General features: G+C 38.6%; 2 protein-coding genes and 1 long non-coding RNA gene across 5 annotated transcripts; 1 reads left to right on the forward strand and 2 right to left on the reverse strand.

Moving 5' to 3' along the window:
* Positions 1-75: 75 nt before the first annotated feature.
* LOC122401442 lies at positions 76-2,466 on the reverse strand. Its single transcript, XM_043403572.1, has 4 exons — positions 2,402-2,466; positions 1,469-1,707; positions 398-556; positions 76-163 (listed from the first exon to the last, which is right to left on the reverse strand). Exons 2-4 carry the CDS (start codon positions 1,705-1,707, stop codon positions 154-156), a joined length of 408 nt encoding a protein of 135 aa, XP_043259507.1. The 5' UTR covers positions 2,402-2,466; the 3' UTR covers positions 76-153.
* Positions 2,467-2,942: 476 nt separating this feature from the next.
* Positions 2,943-9,192, forward strand: LOC122401408. Its single transcript, XR_006259440.1, has 5 exons — positions 2,943-3,117; positions 3,703-3,758; positions 3,902-3,999; positions 4,235-4,340; positions 9,081-9,192. It is a non-coding gene; the product is annotated as an uncharacterized LOC122401408 (long non-coding RNA).
* LOC122401391 lies at positions 7,057-9,483 on the reverse strand. 3 transcript variants are annotated; one of them, XM_043403491.1, is made up of 3 exons: positions 9,095-9,483; positions 7,242-7,310; positions 7,057-7,170 (listed from the first exon to the last, which is right to left on the reverse strand). In XM_043403491.1, the coding sequence occupies exons 1-3, from the start codon at positions 9,409-9,411 to the stop codon at positions 7,158-7,160; spliced, it is 399 nt and encodes a 132-aa protein (XP_043259426.1). In that variant the 5' UTR covers positions 9,412-9,483; the 3' UTR covers positions 7,057-7,157. The 3 variants fall into 3 exon arrangements, with proteins under 3 accessions (XP_043259426.1, XP_043259435.1, XP_043259418.1); XM_043403500.1 differs by having other exon boundaries at positions 7,066-7,173; positions 7,242-7,292; XM_043403483.1 differs by having other exon boundaries at positions 7,066-7,173.
* Positions 9,484-10,436: the final 953 nt, after the last annotated feature.

Genomic DNA, 10,436 nt, shown 5'->3' on the forward strand with positions numbered 1-10,436 from the left:
TTCAATAGAAACACCAGCGTACGTATATTATTTCTATACACCACATATCCGTTATGTTATTTACAGGTTCACTCGATGAGAATTTTAAGTATTTAACGATTCTTGTTCCTCTCTCCAGTTTCAGGTTGTCGAGTCCGTTGAATTTTGATCGTGTTACCAGGCGCTGAATGGAAACGTTGAAAAAGAGATTATTAAGATGAAAAACGCGACGTTTAACCTCTTAGGCACGGCTGAATTTTGCGTGGCGCTGTTACTCTGCGGCGGAGTGAGCAAACTATGAGTTTAGAGCCACTATGGTGGTCGTGTGGCACGTCGTACAGAAAGATGACATCCACGAAAGCCACTATAGTGGCGCATAGTGCCTAAGAGGTTAATATCACTGTATATTAATGTTTACCCGTATGGAGCAGACTCCCTGAAAACTGGCGCTGGCCTTTCCACTATCCTTTCGACGAAAATTGGTTTCTCGACGTATTCGACGTATTTCACGGATGGTGGCGGCGGCGACAGATAAACGTGATGCACTTCCGGTGCGGTATAATGTCCAAATTTGTATCTGAAAATTACGAGTTTCGATTAGAAGTTGTCTCGAAGCAAATAGTAAGTTCACTGCAGTAAATAATAGTTTATTCGATGTTTGAATATAGAACGATGCGTTGGCGTTGAAAGCGTCGTTATTTAACTTGATATACATTTTTTTTTCATCAGTAGCACATTATAATTCTTGAAACAAAGGACTTTGCACCGAGGAGCTAAAAAAATTAATTCTTATGGTCAGTTGTTGACGAAAATGAATCTGAATAGGACAGGAGTAAGTACTGGAACAAATTTAAAATTAAATACAGGTAGCCCTCGTACAACACGGTTTCGATTTGAAATTTTTCTTTTTCGTCGAAAAATTCAGGCACCTTCTCGAATTTTTTTCTTGAAAATGCCTAGGATTTCGAGGGTGTATCTGTTCACCAATAATGATTGTAATCGATCCCCGCAACTAAAAATAATTTTTTCAGAACGATTGGAAATTTTTCAATTTCGTCGAAAAATTAGTCCACCTTCCTGAATTTTTTTCTCGAAAGTGCGTAAGAATTTGGGGGTATGTCTATTGACCAAAAATGATTGCAATTGACCCCTGCAACCGTAAATAATTTTTTCAGAACGATTTGAATCTTTTCAATTTCGCCGAAAAATTTAGGGACTTAAGAATTCGTTTTTGATTTTTAGTAATTTTGTTTGACGCCCTATAGAAAAGTTATCTAATACTTTTTTGTAGGTACCCGTGTGCTCTACTTCAGAAAAAAGTTTCATTGAAATATATTCACTATTGTAGGAGTTATGGCTGTTTGAAAATTGGACCATTTTTATGGGGTTTTACGGTGTCAAGTAACAACTTTTTCAGTCAACGGGTTAACAGTGGAGTAGAATGAGACTCTGTCTAACTATAAAGGTAAAGTTTATGCAAATAACTTACCCTTTTGCAACGCCTAAACCGAAACCAAGAAGCCCTGCACCGAGAAGCTTTTTCTTCAACAGAAGGGTCCTTTTTTGCCTGTTAAGCGTCGCTCCGCTTGCGTCGTTCTCTGTTTGAATGGCGAAGCTGCTGTCGAGGACCGGCGTCAGATTCTCCGCTGGCAAGACATCCTCAGCGACGATGTACGAAACGAAGCAGCCACATACAATGGCGAGAAGGGCGAAGCTAGCAGGATGCATCTGCCAAAACCCATTTCAATGCTCCAATTAAAAGAAAAACTTCAAAGTTCACTTTTCACAAAAATATTTCAAAACTGCTTCCAAAGATATCATTCGCGAGCAAGTGATTCTCACTCTGTTCAAGTGAATATTTAATTCACGTATTATTTCTTTTATATTCGAGCACTAGATTTACGGATGTCTGATTTCATATTTAAAATTGCAGAACGTGTAAATATTATTTTTTAACAACTTATGTTGAATTTCATTGATGCACTGGCATGAATACATATTCTAATTAAAAGAAAAATCTTATTATAAGTTAAACAAGAAAGCTATCAATAAATATACCTGCGATCAATGCCCGTAAATCTAGTGTTAAAAGCAGCAGGTATAGCTCGTCAATTTCATAGCAATTAATAATTATAAGTAAAGAAAGTACAAGCTTAACTACTGTACCGAGCGATAAATTATTATTTTAATGTACTATGTACAGAGAGATCCGACGATAAAACTCGAGCGTTTCAAAATTAATTAACTGGAAAACGAAGCCCTGTAGAAAAAATGTTATTCTACGTTTCTGTTTTATTTTTGGGCGTAGAATCACTTGCTACTTGGCAGTACCGTTCTCCGGAGGCACAACACGCCTCCATGCTGTTAATTTAAGTCCACACGAGCCGAATCACTTATCACTGCACGCGTTTCCGTTACTCACCTTGCCGTTGGTTTCGGTAACGAGTGTCTAAGGATATCCTCGAGCGTGCAAAGTGTGTTTGGTTGGTGTGACGACTTTTCGACAGCCCCCTTTGTTTTTATACGAACTCGCCCACCATCGATACCGGACCCCAAGAACCCTCCCCCACCCGTTTTAGCAATCCTATTCGCATTCGTGTTCGTGTTCCTTGTCCGAACGTCTTCGCCAACGAACCACTCGCGACGAATTCACACGATCCAGATCAACGCCGATTGCTATTCAGAGATTAACGTTTAATTACGCAAGTCGAACATCCGTGTTTTTGAAACGCTCAGAAGCATACGAGGCGCTTATTTCGATCACGTACGGTGCGTCACATGCGAGCCTCGACGTTTCCTACAGAAGTCGTTCGAAATACTGAAATTAATTGCTAACATTGAAATTCATTGCTCTTTGGGACTCGTTCATAAGGTTTCTAGATATTTTATTAAAACCAAAACACTTAAAATTTTATATTGTGCTTTAACGAGACATGTTCTAGACTATGGCAGTATAATTTGGTCTCCTTATCAGAAAACATATATAAACAATATTGAGAGAGTTCAACAAAAATTTCTTCATATTGTTGCTGGATATAGTGGTAGTCCCATGCCTCTTGAGTCTCATAATTATGATAACTTATCAATACTAATCTCCAAACACTGCACAGTAGAAGAAGAATTGCAGATATCATGTTTGTAAGTAAGCTAATCAATGGTCATATTTATTCAATTGTTTCCTTTGTATGTCCTTTGAATGATTAGTAATGCAAATTTTGTACACAGTAAGACAGATTTAATTGAACAATCATTGGAAAGTCTAAAATTATCCTTGCAATGTATTGTAAATTAATTTATTTTGTTACATTCACTGAGGGATAATGTTTGACTATGTAAATCCACATTTGTAGTTCATTACACATTACAGCTTTGTACTGAAGGGTTTAATACCCATTAATAAATGAATAATAATAATAATAATAGAAATACTACTACTAATAATAATACTACTACTACTACTACTACTACTACTACTACTACTAATAATAATAATAATAACGACGACGATACAACAACAGCATCATCATCATCATCATAACAACAACAACAACAACGACGACGACAACAACACCAACAACAACAACAATAATAGTAGTAGTAGTAGTCGTAGTAGTAGTAGTAGTAGTAATAATAATAATAATAATAATAATAATAATAATAATAATAATAATAATAATAATAATAATAGTAATAATAGTAATAATAATAACATCCATGTTTCAGAGTGAATCGATTAGAACTACAGAAACCGAGGTTCTCTATAAAAATTAGTGTACAAGGTAGCGTAAACATTTTCCCAGAGAAATTATTTAAAATATAAAAATGAATGTTAAGAATTATATGTATATAAAACAGTATTATAAGTGCATCTGATCCATACTAATATAGCTTCATATACTTGTAATTTGTTCTGTTAATATAGTTGTTAACACCGTGACTGTCCAGTGACCTACATGAGGATCACAGACGGGCCTCGACTCGGAAGACGCTGAACCGCAGAACAAACATCAGGTGTACCCGGTAGTCCAAAAGATATTTTCAAACTAAATTATGTGGATACGAATGATACCTAGCTAGAAAGGGTAGTAGAATATTTATTGCTTGTGAAAAAATTTCTGCTTTAGAGCGCCCATACTGTGGACTCGTGTGAATGTTTTACAAACACTTTGCATTATATTCATAGCGATGCTTGAACGCAGCAACGCGTCATTTCTGGTAATTACGGAAAGAAGAAAACCGATTCGAATAATTCCAGGTTCTGCGGCACGTATGATGAATAGACGCTGTGTGGCGCGAGCCAATGGGGCAATAGACGGTGAATCGACGCTTGTGGCATTTCGTGGACATAACATGTGTACTTTGTGAGTATGACAATTCCTTTCATCTCGCATGCGTTTCTTAGAAATTCTCGGCGTCCTGGCTGATTGTACAATTCACGCCCCAGTGTTGCTCAATTTTTTTCTTCTTTTTAGGTCGTGTCCCACTTTTAGACGCATTTATTCTCCTGGTCGCTATTAGTCGATACTAATTGTAATATTGGTCATAGAATCTATCCAATTTGTACCCTGAGTTGTGCGTATCTTAGACGTAATGCGTAACAATGGATTCGAATCAGCCGCCATATTGGATCGAAAGCTCAAAACGTTTCTATTCAACCGTTTGAGTCCCAAGCAGTGTGCTCACGCTGTTCAGACTTTATGTCGAGAAAACCCAGCACATTGTACATCAGACAGCTCCTTCTTTTAACACTAGATTTACGGGCATTGATCGCACATACATACGTATATTTATTGATACCTTTCATGTTGACGATTACCTTATAATACAATTTTTCTTTCAATTAGAATATGTATTCATGCCAGTGCATCAATCAAATTCAACACAAGTTGTTAAAAAATAATATTCACGCGTTCTACAATTTTAAATATGGAATCAAACATCCGTCAAATTGAGGGCTTCCGTAAATCTAGTGTTAAAGTAAACAATACATTTCACAATAGGTACAATACTACAATAATAGTGCAATAATACATTACAAAATAAAATATTTTGTATTTCATTGCTATCTTCTCAATAATTGTATAACTTACATATATTATAATATATTATAATATTATAATATTACATATATTACATAAAACTTACATATGCAATAATACAGATGTGCAAAACATAAAATAAAAGAAGCGCTATCGCGGTGCTTGGGTATTCTCATACTCATTTAGAGAAACACTGAAACTGTTCGGGATTCTTCGACAGTGTTTTTTAAATATTCCTTGGGATTCAAACGGTTGATATTTCCAATGTAGAAATTCTCGCCCTTCGGGATATTCCGTTTCTGTAATACTTTCCTCGAAGGCCTTCTCAGGAATTTGATTAACGCCCAATTTCTACATCTCCCCAGCTCGTGCCCCCCTCTTCCCTAGAAAATCTACGTGATCGACTGGTCCTCGTGGCTCCCCCCCAAAAAACGTTGAGAATCACTAATCCACGCTAAGCGATGCAATTTGTCGCGCATCGAGTTGCATACCGAGCGACACCTACGTCGATCGAACGACAGTCGCTTCCTATTAACCCTTTGCACTCCGAATTATATTTAAATATTTAATAACTCTACTAACTATTAATTTAATAATGCCTTCAAGTGTTTTATTTGAAATTTACCTGTTAGAATATCTGTTTTATTTACACTGTTGTTGCATTTTGTAACTTTCAAGTGTACGGATATCTCTTTGGTTTGAACTTGAAAAAATGTCGAGTGGGACTAGACGAAGGACCTCCTGAGATGAAAATTTATTTTGAATCACACTCGACATAGGAGTGCAAAGGGTTAAGATTCCCGAAAAAGAAGGAAGGATCTATGTTGAGCGTAATCGAGTATGCAAATAGGCTGTCGATTCTGTCTGCCCCGAGGCGTTCGATGTTGCGGAAGAGAACAAGGTAAAGCCTCGTCTTCTGTAAACGTAGCGCGGGTTCGATAACACGAGGATTGCGTGAACGGGAATCCGTTGGCAGAAACTTTCCAAAATCGTCGAAACGGTTCGTCTCTTCCGTCGAACGTTTCGATCGGTGACGAAACGCATCGCATCGGGTCCGTGATACGAATAATCGGTGGGGTCGTCGCGATTCGACGAAAACGAGATCGACGATACACGTAACGCGATGGCGCGTGCGCAGACAGGTTGGACGAACCTCGAATCGTAATGAATCTCGTCGTTTTCGGTTCGATTACGCCCACTGGGTCGATCCGTTTCCGCGAATCGCGAATACCATCGCGGAAAACTGACCACGATCGTTCGTTCGCGATCGCAAAATGGCGGGAAAATTGGTGGGAAAACGAGGAAAACGATGAAAGATGGCGGAAACTCGTTCGTATGCTCGATGCGTGGCGTGTCGCGATTTCGTTCGGTCTTGCATCGTTTCGATTCATTATGCATTCATCGACGGGGATCCATCTCGCAACATTTTTTTGTTACTGCGTGTCTCACCTTTCAACAGACGGGTTGCCCAATACTTACTCGAGTTTTCGAGCGGAATTTTTACCGGCTCCGTGACGACTGATTACCGCCTTCGCGCGTCACCGGTGAAATTCACTATGTGTGTACAGAAGCTATTTAAACGGAAGCGTGACTTGTCACCGAGCGAATAACCGGCGGCGTGAAAACCCAACGCCCGTGGATCTCGAGGATGGCGATCGAAGGACGCCATTAAACGTTTCGATTAGACGAACGTATACGTACGTGCCCCGTTGAGTGCAAGTTCACGTAACGACGAATCGATTGCGTAAAAGGAACGCTGATTAGATTTGCGAGAGTAATTCCCTTTTAATTCTAAAATTACATGTTTCTCGAGCCTGTTTCGAGTACTCTCTGGTGATTACTATACGCGTAAATTGTTACAAAATAGAATTACATAATTTATGGTATCGAACATAGGAACGACCAGAGGAATTATTTCACAATTCAACTTTTGGTTGATTATAACGAAGTTTTATTAATTACGTAGATAGAAGAATGGAAAATATGTTCTTCCATGCGATGGAACCTAATTTATTCTTTCGTTCGTTTCGCTCGAGTTTAGATTAAGTCCTGATCGACGTGTTCCTCCAATTGTGTGTGTCGGCTGGTGGAAATGATTTTTGGTCCTATTTCTCTCTCCCCTTCTTGCTGTTTCGCCTATCATCGACCCCACCTGCTGTGAAACGGGAAAATTATTAGAATTTTAATTTTTTAGGGATTTATCGAATACGAAGTACTACGTACGAATTTTGGTAGCTTGTGTATCCACTGGCGTAACTGCCGCCACCATTGTAGCTGCCTCCACCACTGTAGCTAAACAATGTCCAAAATATATACAGGGTTAAATATACAATTTCTCGTTTGAGGCTTCGTTAGAAAGTTATTAACAATTAAATTAAAAAAATTTCAAATCGTTCTGGAAAAATTATTTTCAGTTGCGGGGGTGAATTGCAATCATTTTTGGTGAATAGACATACCTTCGGAATCCTACGCATTTTCGCGAAAAAAATTCAGAAAGGTAGACAAATTTTCGGCGAAATTAAAATAGTTCAAATCATTCTGGAAAAATTATTTTCGGTTGCGGGGGTCAATCACAATAATTTCTGGTCATTACACATACCCTCGAAATCCCACGCACTTTCGAGAAAAAAATTCGAGAAGGTGTGAAATTTTTCGACGGGGGGAAAAAATTACAAATCGTTCTGGAAAAATTATTTTTGGTTGCGGGGGTGAATTGCAATCATTTTTGGTCAATAGACAAAGCCCCGAATTCTTACGCGTTTTCGAGAAAAAAATTCCGGAAGGTGGACAAATTTTTCGACGAAATTGAAAAGTTTCAAATCGTTCTGAAAAAATTATTCTCAGTTGCAGAGGTAAATTTCAATCATTTTTGGTCATTACATATACCCCCGCAATCTTACGCTCTTTCGAGAAAAAAATTCGAGAAGGAATGAAATTTTTCAACGGGAAAAAAAAATTTCAAATCGTCCTAAAAAAATTATTTTCGGTTGTGGGGGTCAATTGCAATCATTTTTGGTCATTATATATACCCCCGAAATCCTACCCACTTTCGAGAAAAAAATTCGAGAATGTGTGAAATTTCTCGACAAAATTCAAAAATTTCAAATCGTTCTGAAAAAATTATTCTCAGTTGCGGGGGTCAATTACAATCATTTTTGGTGAATAGACGTACCCCAAAAATCCTACTCAGTTTCGAGAAAAAAATTTAGTACTGCCGGAACTTTCAACGTTAATAACTTTCTAACAAACCCTCCATCAACAAATTAGTGTTCTTGATTTTCGTCTTATTTTGGCTTCTAGAATCCCCCATTAAAATTTTTCCCAGGGTTGGTCGAACATCCTGTATTAAAATCGAATTATTTATAAATAATACTATCGAAAGGGTCTTCTGGAATAAAAACTAACAAAAATGGGTTATTTAACATTTTCTAAAAGGTTCATGTTCCTTAGAAATACATCCCTATAATTAGTACTAGAAAGATTGACGCAATTATGGAAATTGAAAAGTAAATTACGGTCGGGTAGAAATTGGATTCGCCCCCGAGCAAGAATTGTGCAAATTGCATCTATTCCAATCGACGACTATAAATCATTTCTGCAATGTTTCCAAGTAATAGACGTTAACATTGAACTACAATGAAAGGAAACCGTGACGCTAACGCCTCGATGCTCACAGGAGGCGTGAACAGCTCGTAATAATTAAATATCGGACGCAGAACGTGTTCTCCAGTAGTGTGAAGGTCTCCCACGATACCCTGGAATAGTTGATTAGTCGCGGGTAAAAAAATCTATTACACAAGCAAAGTATGTATGTCATAACAGTACACGGTGAAACAACAAAACCTTTAAAAAAATGAAAATAATCATAAATGAACTTTTAAGGAAGTCGTTGCACGGAGGAGGATCTTCAGATTCACGGTAGTTTGAATTTCAAACATCTTTTAGTGCATAATCATCCCTAAATAGAAGGTTCATCGTTTGAAATTACCAAGAAAAATCGTATTAATTTTTTAACAATTTTTAACCCAATAATTAAATAGACTAATCGTCGAATATTTTCAGATTGCTATACTCACTTCTTCGCCTTGTACAAACCAGCCCCAACGATACCAGCGCCAAGAAGAGCTTTGGCTCCGAGGGCAGCCCCGCCGAGCAAAAGAGCCTTCTTGCCAAGAACTTTAGCTCCGAGGGCAGCCCCGCCGAGCAACGCCAGTTTCCCAAAGGGCGCCCTCTTTCGTCGAACGAGATGATTCAGTTTGACCGTTTGCCCTTGGACTCGGTCGTTCCCCGTTGCAGCGAGCTGCTTTGTCTCGTACGGGATCGAATCTATCGCGCGGATGTGCTCCATCAGCAACAGCACTACGCTCAGTATTACAAAATAGCGCGACGTCATCTAAAATCAAAGAAAAAATTACGTTATCGTTGTTTGTCAAAAAGTTTAACTTTAATTGCAACCGAAACCATCAATAGAGATTGTAAAACAAGTCATCATAGAAAGACACACAATTGTTTGATGCGTTGAAATTATCAAAACTCGTTTCGTGCACTTGGTTCGATTTTTCACTCTTGTTACAGTTTTATCACTCTTTACTGACAAATTCTGTAACGAACGTGTAGATACGATGTTAAACGTGAAACATTAGACTCGACGTGTTTAGTAAATGATAGCACTGCGATCGAAACGGTGAAATCACGTATACGCGACAGCGGCGAAGTCACGTACGCGTGACAACGGCCGTCAGAGGGTTGAGAAAATCGAGAAGACGCGAAGATCGTCGTGCATCGGAGGACTCTTACCTTGTCGGAATTTACACTAGTAACGAACAAAACATTCGAACGCTTCCACCTTTTGGACTTTTATACGCGGAACGACGAGATTTTATCCCTCCCATGTGACGTGCGCCTCCACTTTTAAAACCGGAATGCGCGAATCTCCTTCTCTCGCAGCCTCTCGAAAGCAATATTCTTCTTTACTTGACCGTATTCGCCACCCGCCCCTCCCAAGCGCCGATCTCCCGGTCTTCTAATTTTGAAATCATCTTGCGACTAAACAAAAAAAAAAAACGTCTAGCTCAGGTAAAAAATCACAGGTTACGTGATCGCCTGTTTCGCATTCTTTCTCTTTTTTTTTCTTTCTGTGACTTAATATCTTATTCCGAAATTAGCATCGGGAATTACGTTGGTCACGGTAGCTTCCGCCGTGTAACTAAAGAAAATGGTCGGGTTCCAAAGTTATCTGCCGATCTGTAACCCTATTGTAACCTGTGAGAAAAGGGACAACCTTGTGCTGCACAAAGATCGTCCTTGTGCGACATCGACGATGAGAGAAACCTAGCTTTACCGACCGTAAAGTGTGGTTTCTTAACAGCAACGACATCGATCGTTAGTTAATAGAATATGAGATCTTGACCAATAGTA

This window comes from Colletes gigas, unplaced genomic scaffold (genome assembly GCF_013123115.1).
Source record: "Colletes gigas isolate AHSC1104 unplaced genomic scaffold, ASM1312311v1 Colletes_gigas_Sc00002, whole genome shotgun sequence".
Classification (NCBI taxonomy): domain Eukaryota; kingdom Metazoa; phylum Arthropoda; class Insecta; order Hymenoptera; family Colletidae; genus Colletes; species Colletes gigas.

Bases quoted from the DNA above. Each gene is read 5' to 3' on its own strand.
- LOC122401442 (XM_043403572.1), bottom strand. From the start codon at position 1,707: ATGCATCCTGCTAGCTTCGCCCTTCTCGCCATTGTATGTGGCTGCTTC. The intron at 557-1,468 runs GTAAGTTATTTG...CGTAATTTTCAG, and splicing joins GGTTTAGGCGTTGCAAAAGG to ATACAAATTTGGACATTATA.
- LOC122401391 (XM_043403483.1), bottom strand. From the start codon at position 9,411: ATGACGTCGCGCTATTTTGTAATACTGAGCGTAGTGCTGTTGCTGATG. The intron at 7,311-9,094 runs GTGAGTATAGCA...GACATTGTTTAG, and splicing joins GGTTTGTACAAGGCGAAGAA to CTACAGTGGTGGAGGCAGCT.